This window comes from Lampetra planeri, chromosome 47 (genome assembly GCF_965212315.1).
Source record: "Lampetra planeri chromosome 47, kcLamPlan1.2.h2, whole genome shotgun sequence".
NCBI classification, from domain to species: Eukaryota; Metazoa; Chordata; class Hyperoartia; order Petromyzontiformes; family Petromyzontidae; genus Lampetra; species Lampetra planeri.
Genome location: NC_136153.1, coordinates 4,875,728 through 4,900,697, shown reverse-complemented (window position 1 = coordinate 4,900,697; position 24,970 = coordinate 4,875,728). Strand labels below are relative to the sequence as shown.

General features: G+C 47.2%; 1 protein-coding gene across 4 annotated transcripts in view; it reads right to left on the bottom strand.

Annotated features, from left to right (window-relative positions):
* LOC144733526 (E3 ubiquitin-protein ligase SHPRH-like) overlaps positions 1-24,970 on the bottom strand; it is an 86,787-nt gene that overhangs the window by 43,494 nt on the left and 18,323 nt on the right. For all 4 annotated transcript variants that reach the window (XR_013588373.1, XM_078615470.1, XM_078615472.1 and 1 more), the window contains exons 13-24: positions 24,877-24,955; positions 22,262-22,425; positions 21,465-21,560; positions 20,815-20,975; positions 18,523-18,644; positions 15,689-15,777; positions 15,218-15,310; positions 9,039-9,146; positions 7,022-7,173; positions 5,630-5,803; positions 3,548-3,610; positions 1,002-1,227 (exon numbers count right to left, since the gene is read on the bottom strand). Coding sequence is in view for 3 of the 4 variants with exons in the window: in XM_078615470.1 (XP_078471596.1) it covers positions 1,002-1,227; positions 3,548-3,610; positions 5,630-5,803; positions 7,022-7,173; positions 9,039-9,146; positions 15,218-15,310; positions 15,689-15,777; positions 18,523-18,644; positions 20,815-20,975; positions 21,465-21,560; positions 22,262-22,425; positions 24,877-24,955 (1,527 nt within the window). In the remaining variant the exon portion in view is untranslated. The remainder of the gene's footprint in view (positions 1-1,001; positions 1,228-3,547; positions 3,611-5,629; positions 5,804-7,021; positions 7,174-9,038; positions 9,147-15,217; positions 15,311-15,688; positions 15,778-18,522; positions 18,645-20,814; positions 20,976-21,464; positions 21,561-22,261; positions 22,426-24,876; positions 24,956-24,970) is intronic.

Genomic DNA, 24,970 nt, shown 5'->3' with positions numbered 1-24,970 from the left:
TTTTCATAAGCGACCAGGCGTCAAATAATAGCTCAATAAAGTGGCTCATCATGTGGAAATATAAAGCAGCCAAATAATCCAAACGCACGTTTAATCTCAACGCCCCGTCTCAGAAGAGGATCGGACACACCCTCTGGTGGACGGGTTAAACACTGCACTCTCTCGTGCCGCGACAAACCTGGGACCCAGGTTAATTGACCACTAGTTAAGTGCGATGTTACAGGCTCTTTGATCACGACAAGGAACCAGGCAAGCTGTAGGGGCTCGAAGTGACTTCGTGGAGAACAGAAAGTATGTTTACAAGACAACAAGGTTTGAACGAATTGCTTGCGTCAAATTAAGAGCATTACATCACGAGTAGTTAAGCAATGATGCATGAATTAAAATGAAAATGCCCGCCGACCTTTGTCTACCCATAAACGGGTACACCTTCAGTTAGTTGATCGGCAGGTTGCGTGTGGTGGGCTAGCATATGGCTACTCCCACCTCTTCTTCCAAGATGTACAGCCAGCACCCAAAATGAGCTAGCCAAATTACTCTTTGGTTTTTTTCGGTAAAGTCACGTAGGTAAAAAATAGATAAATGATAAACAACTAAATTAAATCACGACGTTTCGATCGCAACACAAGTGGTCTTCATCAGGCGATGCCTGATGAGATGTTAACTACCTCACCTGGTGTGCATCGCCTGGTGAAGACCGCTTGTGTTGCGATCGAAACGTCGTGATTTAATTCAGTTGTTTTTCATTTATCTATTTTTTACCTACGTAACTTTACCGAAAAAACCAAAGAGTATAAATCCTTGCAGTCACGAAAACTTCAAATCTAGAATTAGCCAAAATACCTTCTGGAAGGGGCTTTCCAGAGCGAAAAATGGAGGCCCTTCCTCCAGCAGTGATGTGAGCAGCCAATAACTGGCCTGCATCTTAACCCACCCTCTTACATTACATTACTCCGTGTGGCTTGGTGACCCTACCCCTGTGGGAGACCCCCCTGTCGCACCTTGTACTCCTTCTTCCAGGCGTCGAAGAGCTCCATAGCGTAGCCGCCCTCCTCTAGCACGGCCGCGGGGTGGCGGGTGGCGCGAGCGAAGGCCAGGAGGGCCCGCAGGACGCGCTCTGTCTCGCTGAGAGCCCACAGGCCGCGGCCTGTCGCCGGGCGGAGGTTCTCCACGGAGCCGCCCTCCTCGCTGATCAGCTCCTCCCACACGGCCGCCTGACCCTTGGCGCTGCCGCCCGTCAAAGACGGCAGACGGAAATAGGGAGAGAGGGGAGAACGCGAGGTCAGGGAACGATCACGCGTACGCTTTGGATCACGCGATGCATTAAAAAATGTATGTTTTAACGTTGGCGGAAATGGTTTAGTGACGATCACGATCACTTCGGAGGCGACGATGAGACGCATGACGGGTCGTGCGTAACGACATCATGGGGAGGGGTGGGACATTACCGCCCTGGCCAAAAAGTTGTATAAATTATCGTTCGTTTATTATCGGCTAGTTTTGGAGGATCTCTTGATTGGTTTGATCAGATTTCTACAGGTAAAGTATCAAAAAACAACGCTAATATCAACAAGAGTTTCGTTCATGTTGGAATATCGTTACAAAAGTAATTGTGATGCACTCCCATCTCCCTCCCTACCCACATTAAAGACAGAGAGACGGAGACAGCTAATGTCAGGTTGGTGTTGGTGGGGGCTTTTTTGGTCAGCACTGGGAGAAAGCCAATGGAGAGAATGTGCCGGACAGGACTTCAAAGGTGCAGATGGAGCGATGAGGTTAGCCCGTGTGCAGGTGCTAGATGAATGACAAGACCACGAGAGATGGCGATTGCTTGGGGAGGCCTTCAACCAGCAGTGGAATCATCATGGCTGCTGACGATGACGTTGAAAGTGATTTAATGTACGTTTTGTAAGAAACGTGTGTAAGAGTATTTGGGTGCTATAAATTTCCACTCGATAATTCACTTCGATTAACTATCACTTGCGGGCCAGGTCGCTTCTGAAAAAGAGCTATATAGCTCAGTGGGCATTAGCCTGGGTTAAATTAAAACAGTTAAATTCACCTTATAAATACCACGAAAGGAGATAAATGAGTAAAAATGGGTAGAATGATTTTTGTTTTCACCGAGTGCAAGGCATGAAGTAGAAAAGGTCAAATGAAAGTTGTCGGTGCATTGTGGGCGTGCCGACTGGAGGCAGGAGGCGATGCCGCACATTTTAAGCGTGGAGTTTGTGTTTGTACAAGTGCGCCCGGGAACACGGTGCCTACTGCATCAGCATGCTTATTTCACTGCTCTCCTTTTAAGACAAACACAAGGGCACTTCCCCACCGCTGTTAGGTGATGCTGTTTAGGGAAACAGAGGTAGCTTTGATTTTATCAAGTTTTTTTCCGTTGGCCACTGAGATCGCGTCTGGATGTAGTAGGTAAAGGATAAATATAATGAGGATGAGCAATTTTGGCCCATTGGCTATCCAATAAAAAAAAATGTATTCAGGGACACAGCTTGATTCAATCATCAATTATTTAATGAACATTGTGGTGAACCCAGTGGCCTCGAGTGGTTGAATGACAAGGGGAATCTGTCTATATATGATGCATACGAGTCAAGAAACAATGATCACACAGGTGATTCAAAAGCAAAAAATTATATATTATGGATGTACCATTAGCTTCAGAATCAATATCATTCGATCTGTCGATATTGCATTGCACTGTATTACACAATGTCAAAAGGCTCGATGCCCATGTGTGCTTTATTTCACGCGATGAGCCAATTTCCACGTGATAAGCCACTTCGTTGAACTATGATTTGTGGCCAGGTCTCTTCTGAAAAAGAGCTGGATAGCTCAGTGGGCCTTACCTGACAAAATAAATAATAAGTTTAGTTTTAGTTTAGTGTTCACGTGGTGCATGCCAGCCAATGATAATACAGCACACCAGTGAAGGCATAGTATGCAATCTACAGCTGGAACGATCTTTTCATCAGGTGGGTTATTTTATTTTATTTCAGCCTACGTGACTTTACCGAAAGAACCAAAGAGTATGGATTCCTGCAGTCACGAAAGCTTCAAATCAAGATTAAACTCAAAATTACAATACATTTTTTTTTATGGTCGATTACTTGGGTCTCTTTAAAAATGAAGGCCTACACCCTTACAAGTGATCACACTGATGATATCGATGATGTCATCAAGCACAGAAGTGGTAGGTTTTTACCAATTATTTTGACGCTATTATCAGATTCGTCGAGTCAGCGCAATGATAATCGGTAGTGGATTATGTAAATAATTAATCAGGCATCATAGCTCTAAAGAATTCCACACATAGACATGGGCATTTGTTAAAATGTGACTCTGCCGGGGTTTTTTTGGTGAAGGTTAGTGTCGTTTGCCTCGCCCCCTAGAGAAAGAGCTTGTTTTTTTGATATTTTAAGGGAAAGTAATATGCGCACAAGGCGAGGAGCCAGATCTTTTCTCATTGTAACATTCATCTGAGCTTGACTGGTCTGCATTGGGGAAAGCCTGTCGCGACGGAATAACAACTTACTTCTGCAGGAACAGCTTGGATTCATATTCTGTGAACAGCTCATCCGCCTTGCAGAAAGGGCACCTTTAGAAAAAAAGAAAAACCCACAAAGACACCAAAAAACGTGGTTATGAGCCAGCAGCTTGGAATAACATTCTTCACAAGTTTCATGAACGCGTGCCCGTGGAAGTGATATTTCAGCCGCACTTTTAAAAGGGCAGACACACGCGCATGCGCGCACACGGGGTGAGCTTCGTAGTGAAATTGACACGGCCGCGCGGAGGCGGCGAATTGATCAACATCAGATTTCAATCACGCGGACCACAATACGAATGAACCGGTCTACGTTGACACATACAATGGTGTGAAGAGATAAGCCACCGACCGCGAGCGGCAGTTAGACACCGTGTACTTTGCTTCGTGGCCTCCTATCCGACGACTAACAAATGCTAAACGTCAAGTGAGGTGCAAGCGGACACCCTCCACCCCTCACCCCTTTCTTTTCCCCTTCCCATGCAAGAGATACGCTTTTTCTAATTTATATAAATCAGGAGCAGAAAATGACAACACATCTCGTTCCGTCTCCTTTGAATCCAATATCGCAAGCTCAGGCATTTGTCATCTTCATTGTGCCCTCGTGACGACGTGTGGAAATTACAACCCAAGATAGAGAGAGGTGGCGGTGTTGGAGGGGGGGGGGGTGAGTGTGCAGGCGGGTTGAGGGGGGGGGGTGTAGACAGTCATGTGGGTTTGATGGGCCGAGGCATGGGGGAAGGGGGGGGGTGCGGATTGGGAAGAGGGACGATTGTGTCCGAAAAAGGCTGTGTCCTTGAGATAAAGGGCGTCACGCAAAATGCCACGCGCGCGAAGACGCGTCTCACTTCTCTGGCACGAAAGCGGCGTCGTGTGCGCTGCCTCCCGGGCTGCCGCTTGCCCGCGCAATTTGACAAAAAGCATTTTTGTTAGAAGTAAATAAATATATAAAGAGCACGGATCACTTCTCAGCCATAATACTTCACCCCCGCCCCCCGAGGCAATTTTAATTTCAGAAACGTCAAGTCTGCCTGTGATAGCCCTGGACGTGGCAAACAATACCTACCTTAACCATGCAGTCAATTCCATCATAACGAGCTCCCTAATTAGCAAGATTTAAAAAAGAGAGCAGTAATGTTTGTTTTTTTGTTTCTGCCTATACCTAATTATAATGTAATTTTTTTAAAGGAAGCAGGCAGTGATAATGAGATATCTCCAAGAATGTGAGCAGGTGCTTTCAGAAGATGCTCATTACTGCGCGCGTGGCAGTGCAGCAGTTTCACACGCTCGAGTTTCCGCACCTGCTCAGAATCAGAATCTTTATTTAGACTGCAAGAGGAATCCGATGAGACATGAAGCTCTTTTTTTTACAGATGTCCAGTAGGGGTGGGTTAGAATGTTACAACAACAAACAATAAAAAAAGATACGATAGGTGTGCAAAGTATAGGAAAGGTAAACTAATCACAAAAAATTTAATACACTAAGCTGAGCTAATAGCTTCATTTTCAGAAGCGACCTGGCCATAACTGAAAGCTCAACTAAGTGGCTGATCACGTGGACATTCATAACAACTAATTAATAAAAAAATAATCTAAACGCATGTTGATTCTAAATGTGGAGGGAAAAACCGGAGGACCCGGAGAAAAAATCGACGTGACCATGGGGAGACTCAAAATATACAGGCGTCATGGTCAGGATCGAACCCCCGACCTCCTGTATACCAAGCGAGAAATATAACACCACGCCACCAAGGTGCCCCTTAAATAAAAAAGCTCTAAATAAAGTATATAAGTTCAAACCACTAACAAGGCAAACTGCCTGTACATGCGGGTTGTTTCTGTAGCCATTCCGTGACAGTGGCCACGGTGCAGGATTGAGGATGCACAAAGGAGAGATGGGGCAATGCTCCTCCGATTTATGCAGTTGGCTAAGTAAGGTGCGAAAGAACTTCAACATATGTGTATACATACAACGTAGGTTGCACATAGAAGACCTGATTATGCAGGCAGTGATGAGAAGGAAACTGGCACTGTTTGGACACACGTGTAGGATGGGCAACCGGCACTCACGAGTTGCGGGGTAGGCGCTGAGCGCGGAGGTGGCAGACGGTGGCGGAGAGCACGAGTCGCGGCGAGGGGGTGGCTTCCAGCGCGCGCACGGCGGAGCGCACCGCCTCCCGCGCCGAGCGCAGCGCGTCCAGCTGACCCGACAGCAGCAGCTGCAGCCCCCGCGCATCCCGGAACCTGGCGCAATGCACGCGTGCACGCACGCAATCGTCACGTTGGGCGCGTGCACGCTGAACTTCTTTTCACATGCACCGTACGTTAGCAAACCATGCTCGTCGAGAGTGTGAAGAAACGAACTTTTCAATCTAAATTAAAAAGTGCATATCTTCAGTGGCTTGATGATGAGGTGGTAATGATGATGATGAGCTGGTGATGGTATGTAAGTTGAACTTCTTTCACACTGGACGTAGCCAACCATGCAAATCGGGAGGTGAGGGGGAAGGACAACAAACTAAACGCAAACATTCATTCTAAAGAAATTAGTTTTCAATGGAGATTTATAACTGCATAGCTAAAGTGGCTTCCTAATATCGGAAGAGCGTTCCAGACGGCCGCAGAAGAGCATCTGAAAGCGCGCAAAGCGGTGGACCGTCTTTGTTCGATGGCCAGCCATAAACTGCTGCTGCGAGCGATGGCCAGAGTTTGTGTGATGGTGGAGGACGTCAAGGATGCGTTCTCTTGCCGGCGCTCTTCCGTCAAGGGATCGACCGGATCGTGCGTGCGCTGAACGGGGTTTGGGAGGAGCGACGCTCACAACAACGACAAGAAGAGCGTCGAGCGGCCAAAACGCAGCAAGTTGGGGAACACAGGTCGGGCATCTGCCAGTCATCTGTCAGTCAGTCATCCCGTGAAAACTTGAGTCTGTTTTGTGATCTCCTGGCAGAAAGCCTAGGACACTTTAAATTAAAACCTCATAGCGCACCTAGCCTGATCCAGAATCAGAATACTTATTTATACTGGAGGAATCTGATGAGCTGTAAAGCTCTTTTTCACAGATGTCTAGTAGAGGCGGGTAAGAATGTTAGAACAAACAATACAAGAACATGATAAGTGCTGTTGTAAAGCTTTCATGACTGCAGGGATTAATATTCTTGTTTCTTTCGGTAAAGTCACAGGTGATGATGATTGCTTGTGTTGCAGTCGAAACGTCGTAAGAATTGTATTGTTTAATATTTTTATTATTTTATTATTTCCCTTCTACATGACTTTCCCGAAAGAACCAAAAATATGATAAGTTCTGTTGTAAACGCAACGGCCACTTAGTAGTCAATGGCAGATGTTGTTGTGCTGCTGCTGCTGCTGCTGCGTGTGCTTAACAAGTGTCGAGCCACGTATCCAGCCAGGTGGCTCAGATGTTGCAATGGCGAGATCCTAGGCTCATGTGTCTCTCCTCACTTGTCCGCCATGGAGTAGGCGTGCGGCATGTGCTTGGTGTTGGAAGACAGCTCGTTCTGCACGCGCGACAGCAGCTCCTCCTCCTGCCCCGAGCGCAGCGCGTGCGCTATCACGTCCAGCCACCACACGCCCCCCGCCGCGCCGCCCTTCACCTGCGCGCACACGGGCCAAACCGCGACGTGCCGCAAAGCCGGGATAGTGTCGTAGGCGGTTGACTGCATCAGCGATTACGCACCGCAACAGGTACGTTTTCGTATGTGTATATATATGTTGCATGCATGTTGAGCTCCTTTCGCACCGTACATAGCCAAATTTGCTCAACCCAGGGAAAAGGCCCGGGACCGGTTTATATATTGGTCGGTGATGTTGATGGCGAGCAGGAACTGAACGCAGGTTGACCAGGCTAGTAGTGCTGTGTCCTAATCATTTTGCTACTGCCCCCCAGATGTGCACAAATAATCCCCCTTAGCAAACTGTTGGGGAAAGAGCTGTCATGGAAACCTATGAAGGCCAATACATCCCACACCTGCGATGTGCACGGTTGAGCTTCAACAGCCACCTTTGTCTCCCGAGTGCTGATGTTTACACACCACACCAGGTACTCGTTTAATGCTGAGTCAATCTAGGGGTGGGCCCAAGACTGGTTCAGATATTCCACCCCTGATGTTGACGGTGAGCGGGAATCAAACTCAGATTGACTGGATTCGGAGCACATAGCACTAACCATTATTGCTACCACCCCCCACAAAGACCCCCCTATAGCCTTCACAGACTGTTGGGGCAAGTGCTGTTATTGAGCACCCATAAAGGTCGGCAAAGGCAAACGAGGCGGTGGGTGGCCAACACCACGCCTGGCCGCCTTTGTCTCCCAGCCGTGATGTTAACACACCACAACAGGTACTCATTTGAGGCTGAGTCGGCTGAGTGGAGGCACAGGACCGATTTAGAAAATAGTCACTGGTGTTGGCCGTGAGCGGCAATCGAACTCGGGTTGCCAGGTTTGTAGCGCAGCGCGCTAACCGCTGCACTACCCCCCACGTGCACAGACACACACACAAGTACACGCTCGCCAGCAAACGCGCCATATAGTTCGAGTAATAGTTGCAATAACAGCCCCGACTCTTCTCCATTACGAAAATAAAAACGAATATGATATACAGACCCGAGACGTGAATTAAATAGGCATTTACTGCCACGCTCCTGTGAAGTCTGTGCGGTAAGCCATGCAAAGCACTTAGCTTCGCACTCAAAACGAAATGTCACGTGGCAAATCCCTGTATATAACAACCGACTGGCAGCCCATGAATTAGGCCGGTTTTATAGACACATTCTGTCCGTACACATGAGCTGAAATATGGAAGAAGAAAAAAAGCTGAATTTGTGTGATCGACGTGTATTATAGGCAGGCAGTCGCACTTTAGATGTGCTCTGACCCATGTGCTCTCGGTGTACAAAAAGTAAGACAAGCGTTTCACTTTAAAAAAATTCACGGTCGTTACTTCCAAGTGCCTGTGTCCGAACCCCAAAAGATCTCGACAAATCTCGGAAGCTAAGCAGGTAGAAACTGGATAGCCCTTGGATGGTTGACCACCACGCATAAAATGTGCGTTTAGATGACTCAGATTTATTTCGCTGCTATACATTTCCACGCGATGAGCCACTTCGTTGAGATATCATTTGTGGTGAGGTCGTTTCTGAAAAACAAGCTAATAGCTCAGTGGGTTTTATATCTCTAGTGCTTTGCTTACCTTTCCTATATAGGCTGCTGCGGTACCACGTTTATGTGCAGCGGTGGGCAGCGGCATAGTGTGGGTTGGCACGGGCCCTGGTCCAAGGAACGAAACGGGGGCCCCCTTCCCCATGTACAAAATTCTCCCCCCCATCCATTTGTAGTCGGGGTCTGGGTCCCGCCGGCTCGCAGGGGCGTGGGTGCAGTTGCATCGTCTGCGCACTCCATAACTACCCCGCCTGATATCCCTGTGTGGCGTGTCGCCAGCGAGGGTGGGGGAAAGTTCACCTTGTGTGCGGCGTCTCGGATAGTGACGGCGACGGGCTGCAGGGCGGCGTGAGCTTCCCGCACCTCCGCTTCGTACTTGCTCATGTAGCGGTGCCTCAGCTGTTCCGCCTGCAACCGCACGCCCACGTGGACGCACACACGCACGCACGGTGTCGTTGATCACAGGCAGGTCCGATGTTAATACACAAGCGTGCCACAGTTAAGACGCATGTTTTTTTCCCGTGAATGCACAAGTTTTTTAAGTGCAAAACATTTGTATTTTACTTTTTCCCCAAATGTTATTCCTATTGACATTGCGTCACAAGGCCAATCATCCATCCGGAAGTCTTGCGGAGCAGTGATAACAAAAACTTATAATAATAATAGAGCAATGACAAGAGTGATTTTAAATTAAAATATGAATACTAAAAGCATATCCAGACGTTGTATCGGGCAACCATATTAGTGTAAATGGCATGCCAAAAAAAATAACATTACACGAGTTTGGCACACGGAACCGCGGGAGGCGTGACAATTATGATGGAAGCGTCCGGGTAAAGAGGAAAGAACGTCATTAGCAAAGTAACCCGCAGCAAACTAATCGACCCTGCCTATCGGTCAGTATTCACAGAAAGCCTTTGACGCTGCACTTGGCCAAGCCCAAGCGGCCGCCACACTGCCGCGTACACGGCAGTGGCACGTATACGCACGGTCCAGCTCTGTGCTGCCCGTCTGCCCATAACCGTCGGATTGGATGCAGTCCGCGTGCGTGTGCGTAGACACACACACCGGTCATCATCAGATTACGCCACATTTGCTCTCACTCCCCGGGCGATGCCAGGGCCGGTGGATCCCCAAAGCTCTGCACAGAGATGTATGGACTCATGATAAAAAATATCAAACCCCCTGCCAAAAATACTAAGTGGCTTTCCCTCCAAGAAAATCGATCCACAACCGCCCAACCCAAATGGAAAGAGGACCTTGAAAATAGGATGGTGCATTGTCTTTGAGTTGTGCGCCTTTTGGCGTCATCTGGTCCAACCCATGTGAGACTAGGCTCTAAGGAAAGCTGTCTCGGGTGTGGACCAATCAACTTCAAGGACAGTGCATACATTATCAGAGTTATGTTTATTGTTTGCATTATGACTGCAGGTATTGTGGTCTATGCGAACATGACTCCTCGTAAAAAAAAGGTGTCAGTTTTGTTGCCAGACAAAAGGGTAAAAAACTAATTATAATAGTATTCTTGTTTCAGAGGTTTGCGGTTCGAACCGAGTGGTCGCCCCGGTTAACACTACGGAAGTGTGAACTGAAAAAAAAAACTCGAGCGCCGTCTGCTTCACGTTGAACGCCAACAAAAATCCCGCGGCGTCATTTGAAGAACGGTAGGCCACGTGTGCCGGCGTCAGGATGCAAATTCGGCAATTTAAAAAAAATTGCGCGCAAGTTACCTCACTGGGTAAAGCCTCACAGCACTCTCACTTCTTACTGGGAAACTACTGCAGAATAGCATCACCTGTGATACATGGCGATTCTGTTACTGCCTTGCGCTCTAAGAATGACACACATGGCGAATGTACTCACGATTTGATTAGATTTCAGAGGAACACAAGATACTAGTTGAGCCGACATGATTAGTTCATTGACTAAAAATTGTAATCCACTACTTTTTTGTGGTAAATTACTTAGGCATGCTAGAGTGAGAGATTAGTTAAGGACTTAAGTAATTACTTAAAAAATGGGAGAGCCCGGCTCTTGATGCAAGTCTCTCGTAGTTAGCTTTCGGCTCGCGTCCATGTTGCAGTCCACAGGAGATGAATGATTTAGTTCACTGATGAAGAGTTATTGACATTCCGATTTGATCATTTATTGACTCGCACACCTAAAAATCAAATATTGCAGAAATATGAAAATCACAGCAATGATATCAGCTAGTGTGTAGGTGCAAGGTGGATTATTAATTGGATTGCAGGATAGTCGAAGATGGTGGATTTACCAAGGATGGTGAGGACGATGATGTATTTAATTTAATGTTTTTCCAACGTGAACATTGAACAGAACTAATATGAAAGTTAAGAGGCAGCCAAGATATTTAGCAAGGATGTTATGAGCACACGTACTTATACTTATATGTTCGCTTTTATGAATAATATTTTGATCAATACAGGCCCAACTTTGGTTGCTCAGAGGTAGGGAGAGATCGGCAGTCATGAGCTCCGTAACGGATGACGCAATTTTGAAGAACATTTCACGGCTGGCTGAGCATTTGTCTGGACGTTTTTGAAGAAAAGTAGATAAGAGCCAAGTTCTAAACCCTTTCATTAATTATTTCCATGGTGGTCGGCTCCTAATATATATAAGAGTGCTATGAAATGATACGATCAATCTACGACATCTATTGAGGTGAGGGGGGGGTCGTATAATTCCTAAAATTACATAAAAACACACAAATTGGTTTTGCTTTCAATAATTTACACACGAAAGTGTGCAACAATAATCAAGCGATCTTCGCAAATGCTCTAAATTGTCGCGTACGAGAATGCTTAATATTTAGTGGGCATAAATTATGTATTAACTATTGACAAGCGAGAATGCGAGTTGCACTGGTTTTACTCTTTGCACAGCTTTTACCCACAGCGAGGCCTCGAGAAAGGGAAGGCATTATTAAACCGATCTGTATTCACACCAACACAAAAAACAACTAAGCGGTCCTATTCCTCTGCACACATTCAGGACCAAAACCCGAGCCTCTCTCTCGGTGGTCTATGAAATATTAAGCAGGGCCAGTGTGATCAGAGTCATTCCTGAAATACTTTTAACAGCACGCCTTTAACGCCAGCCAGACTGCCATCCGTTACATTTCATTTCTACACTGTTAAAGTTTTAACGAGGTTAGACGCCGGACCACCCCCAAGTTAAATCCATCACTGTTCCCCATGTGGAATGCAAAGTGACTTCGGCTCACAGCCCAAAAAGCAGCACACGCAGCTTCACTGCAGCAGCAGCAGCAAGATGTGTGGGGCTATTCCACGGTGTAATTTCATCTGCGTTTCTCCATCTAAATCACATCTAAAGACAATTTTTATGTTTAACATATAATTTCACGCTTTCCGAATGTATACAGTCAAACTCTACTAATCTGTGACATTACCTGACGTTATCCATGGGGCCTATAGGGTCCGCAAAAACTATTATAGTAGTAATTATATTATTTTCTCTCTGCTTCCTATGATCTGTCGTAATCTGCATTATTTTGCGAATAAGTCAAGTAAATTCACAGCAGATATGGCCGATACGAGGTTCTGCGATCATTGTCCAACCCACATCCAGGGCCGGATTAAGATTTAGTAGGCTCCTGGGCTACAAGTACTGTGAGGCCCCCAGTAATATTTTCGAAAGGTAAACAAAGTTCAAGATTTTTTTTTTTTACAAGGCTAACAACAAATAAAATTCAGCATTAAATTTCGATTTAAAGCTTTCGTGACTGCAGGGATTCATCTTCTTGGTTCTTTCGGTAAAGTCACGTAGAAGAGAAGTAATAAAATTATATTTTTATTATTTTATTACTTCCCTTCTACGTGACTTCGGTAAAAGTAATAAAAAATATTATTTTATTACTTCCCTTTTACGTGACTTTACCGAAAGAACCAAGAAGAAAAATTCAGCATTCACGAATTAAATCACTTTTCACCTATTCTCTGGAGGCCCTTCAGCTGGCGGAGGCCCCTGGGCTGTAGCCCCTAAAGCCCCGTGCCTTCATACGGCCCTGCCCACATCACCGTAGATAAGGGGCCGTTCTACCGTAGGTTTAGGAGGAGTTGGAGGCGTAGCAGTTAGCGAAAAACTGCCGTGAAGCTAACGACGCGAGTTAAACTGATGGCCATGGCTAACGTGATGAGTGACGACCGAACCGGAGGGGCAGCGTCCGCCACTTCACTATAACCCGCACAGACCAGCGTGAAGGGTGGTCAAACCATGCCCACGACCACTAAAGCATTGGGGGAGGCCTCCATCCAGCAGTGTACTGGCAAAGGGCTGTGAATTATTCCTAAATCTAATCGATATAGAGTATGCTTGCACCATATTTCTCCTGTCTTTGTAATCTGCTTTTTTTTGTTATGAACAGTTTTGTCTGATGGGTTTTTGTAGTTTATATGTTTATGATATATAGTGCAAAACGCCTCAGAGAAAACTTGTTTTGAAAGGCAGTCTACATGCTTGACATTACCAAAGTCATGAGGATCATAAACACAACTTTCCCTGCAGGGTCCACAGGGACGAGGCCAGCTTCTTGAAAGTCTGTAAAGGGTCACACTGTAACTACCTTGTGCTGGACCCAGCGGCTCGCGGGATAAGTCTTTAAAATTGATGTGTGGGACCAATTCCCTTAATCTCTTTGCTCTGACCACGTGCTCTGTAGCTATTGTCTGCTCTAGGAAGTAACGTAATTGACTGGCAAACCTACAACGAGGTCCGGGTTGCTCTGTGCTTTTGTGCCAACGTCGCCAGCACAATGTTTCCCCGTATTCATGGGAGAGAAACACATCTCAAATGATTTAAGTGCGGCCGCAGGTCTGATGACGGTTTCGCCTGTGTAGAACATCAGAGCCGTGGTACCACGCGAGAGTGTCGCAGCCTCCGCAACGTGTTTCAGAATGGCTAGGACCGAGGGGTTGTGGGTTGTTACCCACCGCCACCACCACCACCACCACCAGCAGTGCGGGCCGATAAAAGTCAAGAGCTCACAATGCACTGGTGTCTTTAAGTGTTTGTTGCTGCCGCTGTTGTTGTTACTGTTGAAATTCATGGTAGAAATAGGGTTAGGCCTCAAAGCACAGCGTGTGAGCCATCCTCATCATGGCCGTCGTCATCACCATTAATACCGTCATCACCATCACCAACGTCATCACTATCAATACCATCATTACCAACATCTTTACCATCACCGCCATCAACCGCCATCACCATCACTATCACAGAAGGCCTCGTTCTCACCGGGCCAGCACGGCACACCGAACTGGTCGGTCGGTTCGGTGTGCAACAATTCCCACAGCCGCCCCCCCCGCCACCCCCCAACGTCTGTGGGGATCGGGAGGGGCGCGGCAATGCTCGCAGATTGAAACACTCTAAAGAAAAAAACCTGCCATTACAAACGCAACGGCAATGCTATCGAGTGTTGATGCTAAAGTGGCCAAAATAATTACGTAATACGATTAAGTGTGATAATACTATTATAATACTAGTCTAATGATCTATAATACTATACGGGTAAAATAATGCGAAATATTTATTTTTATTTCCACAAAGTTACAAGTATATCTAATCCATCTGTACCTAGTTACAAAGCTATCGCTTGATCATTCACTATCACTGGGTTATGATCTGAATGGTCAAACAATCCCCATGACTTGCATGGCAGGAGAGGCCTTTATCTAGCAAGTGACCGACTGACGACTATTATGACTGTTACTCACAGCTTATGACTATTGGTGTTACTCATTATTTCGGGATTGCACCCACAGTGGTTTAACGGTGGCGCACTGGGGATGAGATCCAGGAGTCGCCGGTTGGTACGCTCAGCGAATCAGTTGAAACGATGGCTGCACATTCCTTAAAACCCTCTGCGCTCGGCAGTGTAAATGGGTACACCGGTTACCTGAACCGCAGGTATGTGGTGGGGTGAAGTGTGGATGCTCCAACCGCAACGGAGAAATGAAAAAGTACGCCTAAATAACCTTCCATGGCGGCTTCTCTATAGCTACGGCTATTGGAGACCCCGTTCTGCCAGCAAGTTCATAGTGCAATGTTAATGTGCCATTTTGTTGAGGAACTACTACTGTGCTGTGTTTTCTGTGTGTGGTCTGGGACTGTTTTGTTGTTTTTGCTGCCTTTCCCAAGATTCATGAATCAAACTTATATTTTTGTTAATTGATATTAAGTGACATGCTTACCTTTTTCAATATTTTGCACCCTTATCGTTTTTGTGTATTGTTTGCTGTTGTAACTTGCTGACCACGTGCCCATACCGGACATCTGTGAAAAAGAGCTTTGCAGCTCATCAGATTCGATCCGTCCAAATATGGATTCTGATTCCAGAAGTGGCCTGAGCAGGTAATTGGAAGGCTGCACCTTCAGCATCTACGCCTCCAAAAGAGCGATGGGGGGGGGGGATTGATGGCGACACCGTGGCTTGCACAAACCTCTTCCTGCAGCCGATCGTCCCGCAGCGTGGGCGCGATGCCAACGCGATGCCGGCCCAGGAGCTCGATGAGGTTGTGTGTGGCGTGCAGCCTCTGTTATCCACAAACAACAGCAACAACTGCAACGTCAGCAAGCAGCAAGACTGCATCAGCACCACCGGCCTTGCTCGATTAAACATAACAAGCGGTCAAAGCAACGCACGCTCTCCCAATGCCATTCAAACTTTTTTTGATTAAGCATTTTTTTTTTACTGTTCCCATGTGGGGAGGAAAAAAATGAAATTACTTTTGTGTTAACCGCTCGCTGAAAAACCTATTTGTCAATAATCCGGGAACAGAAAGTGTAACTTTGTGGTTGATGATATTAATCCAGGTAGAACATATGAAGCGTACACATTACTCGGAACGCTGGGGGCCAGTGAAGTGTGTGCGATCAGGGCAAGTGAATCTAAACATCAGGAGGTGACTTGCCTGCAGAGAGTCCGTCTTGAGTTTTTCTTTGTGTTCCTCGGAGGACTGGAGCACCTCTCTGTACTTGTCGACGGCATCCACAACCTCCCCTAGTGCGTGAACAATGGCGCACGGCACACAGCGTCGCTAAAAAAGACCTTTTCAGGTCACGTGTCAACCTGGACACGGCCACTCCACAAGGCGCATCACCCCCCGTCATCCCACGTGCAACCGTTACAACCCCCCACCCTCCCTCCCGAGGGCTTTTCTACCAAAGAGGGAGTATATCACGAACTTTACCACACATTACTTATCTACGAGCATGTAATTTGTAACAGCACGGTTGGCTACATATGGCGCGAAAGAAGTTCAACAGACATACTTATCTGTAATGCTACGGGACCTTTTTGCCAGTATCGAAAATTATATTTAAAATATATGAATAGGTTTGACCCTTTTTGCCAATAAAACAGGTGTTAAACATGCAAACACATGCCAACATGTTCGCATGTTTTGCCACAAGTATGTGTGGTTAGTGCAGACTTGATGCCTTGCACAAGGTATCTGTTTGGTGTTTGAACATCTTAACACCTCCTGTTTTATGTTCAGAAAGGGTAAAACTTATTCATACCTATCTTTACATTTACCAAAGGTCTACGAATGCAGTACTGCCGTCTAAAACACATTCCTGCGAAGCTGGTAGGAACGTTGGGTTGCTTGGTCAATGGCCAGGGTCAACAGCGGCGTGGTGTATTCCGCAAATATGGCCGACTGTGAGGGCGGGCACAAGCCGGCGTGAGTAAGTTAAACGTTGAGTTTTATAAGGGCACCACGGGATGACCAGCTCCTCCCCACCCAGCCCCACCCCTCCCACCCCCACCCAGCCCCTCCCCACCCTCCCCTCCCCACCCAGCCCCTCACCATCCTCCCTACCCAGCCCTTCCCCACCCTCCCCTCTCCACCCAGCTCCACCCCTCCCATTTTTGGATGCACGACGGACGGACGGACACAATAATCCCCTGTGAGCTGGTGGAACCAGGTGGTTCCTACCAGTATTAACTCTAACCTGGCTACAAGTCCAGAAATAACTGCAGGTGCCAGTGTATTCCTGTATCATTGGAACCCCGAGTTTGATTCCCAGCCACAGCTATCAACGACGGCGAGTGATATCAGAACTGCTTCTGGCCTGCCCTAGGTTGACTCGGGCAGTAATGAGTACCTGGTGGGGTGAGCACTGGGGAAAGAAATTAGGTTGGGGAAAGATGCTGACCACACCACACCATATGTAGGCCAATATAGCCTTACGTGCTTAATAACAACACTTGCCCCAACAGTCTACGTGGGTTATGCACCACATTGTAGTTATACGGTCACATATACATGTATTTAACGATGTACACACACACACTTGGGTTTAGCTAGATTTCGATCAGCTTTAGAGTCACATTTTACAGAAGGGGATTAATCACTTGCTGTGATCGCATTTAGATTCTGTATATCAAACCAAACCGCATTGAATTGTGTATCCGGCATGACTGCCTATATTTATTATCTTATTCTACATCATATTTATAGAGCGCCTTAGCTCAAGGGCGCTTTACATATCTTTACAGAGGCGGTAAACAAATCGAGTGATTTAGATAGCAGGGGTGGTGCCGGGCCCGAGCAATGTGTGAATGTGACAGGCGGCACGAGGGGGGTCATGGAAAGGCAAAGGAAGGACGGGAAGGAGTTGAGGGGCGAGGGGTGGGAAGGGGGTGAGGCTTTGAGGGAGGAACACAAGGAGGTTAAGGAGCTGGACTGATTAATGTACAGGGGAAGTTTATTCCTGTGGAGGGGTGCAAGGTGGGGGAAGAACTGAAAACGAGATTGGACACAGGGAGAAGGACAGAGAGAGAAGATAGGGAACAAAGAGGACGAGAGGGGATATAGGAGAGGAGAAAGGCAAGATAAGGACGGGGAAGGCCATGGAGAGATTTAAAAACCAGTGTGACGTGTGTGAAAAGACAGCGGTGTAGTAACCAGAATTTGATGAAAGGCGAAATATAAAAATTAAATGGGAGAGTGAAAAAACATGCGGAGAAGCATTTTTTATTTGTCTGAGGGGAGTGAGAGCTTGGACAGGGAGAATAGGAAGAAGAGAACACACACACAGGTTAAGTACACAATTCGAACTGTAAAGAAAAGAGGGCGTGGGCAGAACACTTCAAGGCAAGAATAATGTCCAATGGTCAAAAGTATTGACAGAGCAGCAGCCAAGGAATGGAACGCGTCCACGAGTATGTCCACCGTGGGAGATGGAGCGATAAAATCAACTTGTGGACCAGTGCTGGGTGGCCTGGATTAGGCCTTCATCCAGCAGTAGATCGATCATGGCCAATGAAAGTGACATAATAAAGGTTTCTTTTAGTTTTTGTTAGAGCGTGTAAATATAAATGTGTCATTAACACACCACCACCCGACAGTCTAATGTTGAGATTGGTCACGTGAACATAATGTGCCAATTAGTTACTACTTCAGCACACCGGTGTGCTGGAGAGTAAACCCATATTTACAATTTGAGTACGATGTTTCAATATGAGTACGATGGTGATTACAACCTGCTTCATCAGGCGATGTGCCCGAATTGTGAAGGAGTCTTCATATTTCGGTCGTAAAAAAAAACTGTATTATGAATATTGGTCGCGAAATCCTACGCGTTCAAACGACAGTGACGACGGGCGCATTACCAAGACGCACGCTCTCGTCACGCGCGTTAGCGGCCCCTTGACGATTCAAACAGCGGGGGTGGGGGGGGGGTGTGACGGGGGGAGGTGAGAATTAAAGCTGGAGCAGCACGAACGGCGCCATCGCACCGTTAATGATGTGGACGCCGGCCAGGCCGTTGAGCGCGCACACCAACTGGCGGTGTGCTTCCTCGCACTCCGTCTTGCACTTCCTCTGCAGCGAGCACAACAGCTCCTCCATGGTCATCGTGCTGCGAGCGCGCACAATCACGACCCATGGAGCCCTTGGTATCCGCTCACAATCACCCTCACAGTTAACCCGTGGGTTGCGCGCGCACACGCGTGCATGGGTTGTGCGCGCACACGCATGTGTTGTGCCACACCTGTGTGCGTGCTTGAGTGAGTGTGAGTATGCATGCGTGTGCGTGCTGGGGAGCAGTAGCATAGCGGTTAGTTCGATTACCGCTCCTGAACAATAAACGGTGGCCTCCCCGAGGTTGACTAAGCATTAAATTAAGAATTTGTTGCAGCTGGGCGTGGTGTTGCCCACCAACCTTGTGTGCCGTACTGGCCTTCATAGGTGCTCGCACACAACACTTGCCCCAACAGTCTGCTAAAGGCTATACGGTGGAGTCTTTGTCTTTCTTGTCAGTTCTGTGTGCGTGTGTGTGCTGTACACCCTTGCCCAGCCGACCACTTGCTCTCTCCCAGAGGGCGTGCTGCCCCAATGATCGGACATTTGCTCCCGCTGCTTGAATTCATGGCAAGACACCACTCCGTCACGCGGCATCTCTTTCCCGAAGCGGCTCACATGAACGGAAACATGAATAGTGCACACACAGCCCTTTTGTCAATCTACTGCACAACCCCAGGGGCTGTTGGCATTCACGCAAATTAATCACCGCAGCGATTACCTTGCGCGCGAGCCAGCGTGTGCGCTCCTCACCCTGTGCTGTCCCACGTGCCCCCCCCCCTCACCCCCACCCACCAAACTCGCTTCCACAGCGTGCTACCGAGTGATCAAACTTTCGCTAGCGAGTGATCAAACATTCGCTACCGCTGCGTTATTTCAGGGACATAACATCGCTTCAGGACATAGAATTACTTAAGTAGAGTAATTCACGTGCATGGTAATATTTACAGCAGTGAATGTATACATATCCTCGATTACCGCATTATATTGGCAGGAGCACTCACTCCATTTAAACTATGGAGGCACGTCAAACACAACAGTGAAGATGTTACACAAACTCAGCACGATGACCATCAACGTTAGTGCATGTGTAAACATCTACCCGATATGGGCCTCAACACACTGCGCAGGTCGTAGGGGCTCTTTGACCATACTTTACCACACTGGTCAGTGTGCATTGAAGGTGGGGTGCTGCAGATGTGGGTCCAAGGAAGTACAGTACAACAATGGATTTCGCTGAATTGCCCTCTGCTGCCTATAATGTCGTAGGCCTTCATCCAGCAGTGGATAGGCCAAGGCTAACAATGATAGATGATATTATTACGATGAGAACAGATAATATTGTTACATGAAACATTTCATCAGTGTATGCTGTAAGGTTTTATATTACAACACTGGCAAAACGTATCTATCTCACCCTGGCAGAGGTGCAGCTGCTATTAGCATCAAATCCACATAATGAGAACTCATTGCTGTATCTCCACACATATATGTGAATACATGTTTTAGGCCCCTGGCCTCTTGGCTTTCCAAACCAAAATAATCCATCAGCACTTGTTAAAGGAAACTCTGGATCAGTTTATAGTAATGCTTGTTAACACATTCTACTGGGTATCAGATTTCATTAGCAAGCGCACTCAGTCTAAACTCTGGGGCCCTGTTCAACACAAACTAAAATTGTGTATACAAACTCATTACACTTTACTGTAGAACATTATGGTTAAGAGCCTATGTTGGTGTTATCGTTGCACTTGTTTACCCAGCAAAGCCTCAATTATTTTTAGAAGGGTCCTGCCAGGACTTTTTCAGTAGGGTGGTCATGTTGCTGCTGTGTGTGATCCAAATAAATAAATTTGCGGATCATTGTTCAGCATTGCGATGTTTGGCAAATTCCAGTTACATTGTATGTTTTTTTGTGGCTATGAGAGGAAACCGGAGAACTCAGTTTTATCCCATAGCTACAACAAAATAAGAGATACTATAAACATAGAATGCCAAGCCCCAGAGGTCGCAACCGGCTACCCGATACCCGTACCCTACCCGATACCCGGCTACTCGTACCCGACCGGGTACGGGTACGGGTAGCCGTTTGCGACCCTGGTCCGACCGGGTACGGGTACGGGGACCCATTTGCGACCCTGGTGCGGCTGGGTACGGGTAAGGAATCAAAACCCGTTTGCGACCTCTGCCAAGCCCCCTATTCGCTCCTTTCACACCGATGTGCTGACCTCTTCTGCAGCGGCAGGAACTCTCCACGCACCACCTGGGGGTGGCAGCACGCCTGGCGTAGCCGCAGCAGCGGGGCCAGCAAGCTGGACACGGTGCGCCGCTCTAGGGCGCTCAGCCGCACCGACCAGTCCGGCAGCTTGCGCAGCTTGACCAGAGCATCCTGGGAAATTGTTAAAACATAAATGAATACAGACGTATCAAAGTCGGGTCTGCAGCCAGAAAGTTCACGATCCCGTGGTGGTGCTGTGATGTCAACACTTACAGCTGGCATTATTGCAATTATTAACAAGGTTCATAGAGCCAGACTAAGAATGCAGCTGCTAGGGTCCCAACCCGATTATTAATTTAGAACAAATTACCCCTGTTCTTGCATAACTTCACTGGTTGCAAACCATGACACAAATGAAAAAAAAACTCTCCGATGTGCGACTATGATCATCCAGAACAGACCGTACAACATATAACAACGCAATGCCCAATCCACAAATACGAAGGAGACATCACAGCGATATACTCTGCTGGCTCCTGACGCGGTGTCTGGCTTGATCACCCGAAATGTGAACTTGTAGTCGTAGCTCTGCATCTACATCAGCCGTACGGAAGAAGAAGATTTTGAAACGTTTCCAAACGAAGGTGTCGTGCCGGTCACCTGGGAGCAGAGCTCGTGTTGACGTTGGTAGAAGTGCTGCTCGACGGGGGAGAACCTGAGCCAGTGCATGTCCTCCGTCTGCGGGGGCAGCTCAATCTGGAAGAGGGCAATTAGTGGCAGAGTGCCCGCGTGCATTTAACGGACTCGCACTCGCTCCGAGGACACATCCGGCTGCCGGCCACTCGTGCTGATTCAAGCACGCGTAGACCGGCAGCGACGCAGCAATGGGCACAATATGCAAATGTTGTACTTCGGTTTCCTTCCCATAACTTAAACAAATTATATATCCAGGTGAAAATAATAACACTGCTCTACAATTACCTGCAAATTACGCAATTGGGAGTATACACGGCAACATAGTCCCCCCTACTGTGAAAGTACTGCTGGCTATGTTCGAAATAGTTTAATTATTATAAGAATCGCATGACTACCAAATGCACTAAACTATTATTTTATATACATGTAAAAATTACTGTGGTCTAACGTGTGCAGCTCACTGCACTACAAACCCCAGGGACCTGAGTTCGATTCTGACTCACAAACAATATCAGTTGCGAATATTTAAACCGGTCCTGGGCTTCCCCGAGGTCAAATCAGCCTTAAGCGAGTATCTGGTTGTGGCGTGTAAATATCAGCATTGGAAAGGCAAAGGGCGGCTGGGTGTGGTTTTGGCCAACCACCCCCTCGTGTGCCACGCCAAACCTCATTGATGCTAGTCGTTAACGGCAGTTTTGTCGCAACAGTCCGTTCGTGGTCACACGGGGATTGCTTGTCTTTTGCCGCGTAGCTCACGCAACCTGGTCGATGACGTGCTTCTTGGACGAGCGCCACATGATTGCGGAGACGAGGCGGTAGAGCGGCGTGGGGTCGCCACGCACGTACGGGCGGTAGAGCAGCCGCTCCCACCAGTGGCGCACCCAGAACGGCTCCACGCCCAGGAACAGCACCAGGCCGTACAGGTCTGATGGCGCAGAGGCACAGCCGACGTCACCCGTTAGGCGGGGAGGCAAATGTATACTCATCATCGTCAGGCGGCAGGCTGCGGGGGGCGGCGCGGCGGGAACGCTGGCGCCTAACGGCAAGAAGTTCCCGAGTTCGATTCCCGACTCTGGCACCTTTCTGTGTGGAATTTGTATGATGCATGGGTTTTCCTCTGGGTTTTCTCCACTTTCCTCCCATAGATACCAAAAAAAATACACAATATCACTGCTATTGGTCAAAACACTCGATTCCTGAAAAATTACCTGTAAACTATGGGTATATTGTCGTTGGAAAGAAAATGTGTTAATTCCTTCGTACATTTGAACTCAGGTCGTTGGGTTCATAACGGAGTTCACTAACCACTGTGGACAGGTTGGTCTTTTTAGCCCAGTAGGATAGCCTACATAGGAAAATGAAAACTCTAATTATAAATTCCCCTGTCTTGGGTTTATTATCAAGTCAGTGCATATATTTATAACCTTTGAATATTTATCGTGAATTATAGTAGCAGAAGACTGCTATCAAATCTCTTATGAAGCAGTATAGTTTATGTGGGTGAATATTTTACGAGTGATAACTCAATCAGGTTGCAAACAGGTACAATGCATTATAAGTCGCTAATTTGCTTACAAAAAAAGACGATGCAAATTTGGTAATGATCTGAAATCATTCATTGAAAACCAGCTGATTGAATAGCAGGTCTACAGTACAGTAAACTCAACACATTTGTAGTGACATCGCGGATGTCACTGTGTGGTGCCGGCCCTAGAGGCACGGCGTGAGATGTACTTAATCGCGGATATCACGTGTGTAGCGACATCGTGGATGTCACTGGGTAATGCCGACTCTAGCGAGGCAGGGCGTGCGATGTATTGCCATCGCGGACACCCCGTATATGTGGGTGTAGTACCAGCCCTAGAGGGGCTCGGTGAGCGCTGATAGAGAGCGCCGAGTGGCACCACGCTCGGCGTGCAGTGCTGTCTCCTACAGGATGGAGTGTGAGGGTGCCTGCCATGAATGGGGTTAATGTAGGCCATGGCACTCTGGTTGACCCTGGAAGGCACGTGACGGGTAAGATCTACACAGGGGCCCCAAGTGGGGGGCTAGGGGTGGTCACGTGTCGGGCGAGATCCTGCTAGAGGATTCGAGAAGGTGGTCGTGGCCAAGGGTGGGGCCAGCCACGACCCGTGAGGATATAAACCGGGTCCCCAGAGGGACCGGGGTTCAGCGTTGCTGTTGTCATCCTGAAGATCTACATTCTACGTTTTACGTCCAAGAGTCACCAACAAGTGGACCTGGACCCAAGCCGGGGTCCTGTGAATTGTAGCAACTCCCAGTGTGATTAGCGTAGTTAGCCTGGTGGTCCACCACCATAGGTTATTATCTGGTGAAGGGGCAGTTACCCCTTTGTGTTGGTGTTAATAAATGTGTTGCCTCCAAAGAGTACGTCTGCGACTCAGTTGAATCCACTACACGTTCATCATGAACACTGCCTTATGAGAGAAAATTGTAAAGTTATGCTACGTTTTCTAGAAATGGCCCTGCACAAGGGCAGATAGAAGGAGCCAGAGAGGATGGCCGAGTTAACAGTTTCTAAATAATATTGTACGCTGTGAAACTTAAAGAAAACGCAGATATTTTGATAAAGTCAACAAATTAACAGTTTAGAGTTGATGAGGCATTTTTAAAATCCGTAAACATCGAGAAGCAAACAAACCCTTACTAAGTCACTAAATGCATGGTGATGATTATCTCGTAAGGCCAATGAAGAACAACTATTTGACATTCGGTTGTAAGTAATATATGCATAAACGCCTTTCAAATAAAAGTTACGTGATAAAATTTGTACGTGGATAAATGAATGTTGGGAAAGAAAAAATGTACCAATGCAGTGCCCATTAATATCCTAAAGAAGTCCACAGCCCATAATGTCAACCCCCATGATAGTTTTTTCTGTATATTATGCAGTGTTAATTAATGATGCATGTGGTGAGGTTTCCTAATTGTGTTTACACATCGGTACAACGGTCTCTGATTTATTTTTCTTTATCAAGAAAACACATGTTGGAGAAAACAGGCATACGGACAATTCAGATGCCAGGATTGAGACATGATCACGTGATTTAAATGTAATCCATTCAAATCCATTCAAATCCAAAAATATGACCATTTTAATTAAAAACGAATCTATAAATCTAAAAATCCAATATCTATGAAAATATAATCCGAATCTCACCCCTAATACGTGACATTTCAGCCTACGGGTATCTTCACAAAAAATATCAATGATCACTGCACCAGCACCTTGTTTTTCTCACGATGCATTTCTTCACTAAAAAAATTCCATTATTTCAATTTGAAATTGAATCAGTTCACACCACGAAACGTAGGCCGCTCATTCGTTTACCGGCCCACCCGCGGCTGCACTTACCCTCCAGTCCGCGCTGGACAGGCGTCCCAGTCACGCACCAGCGATTCACCGAGCTGAGACGCAGAGCCATCTCGGCAGCCTGTGGTGCGAGACA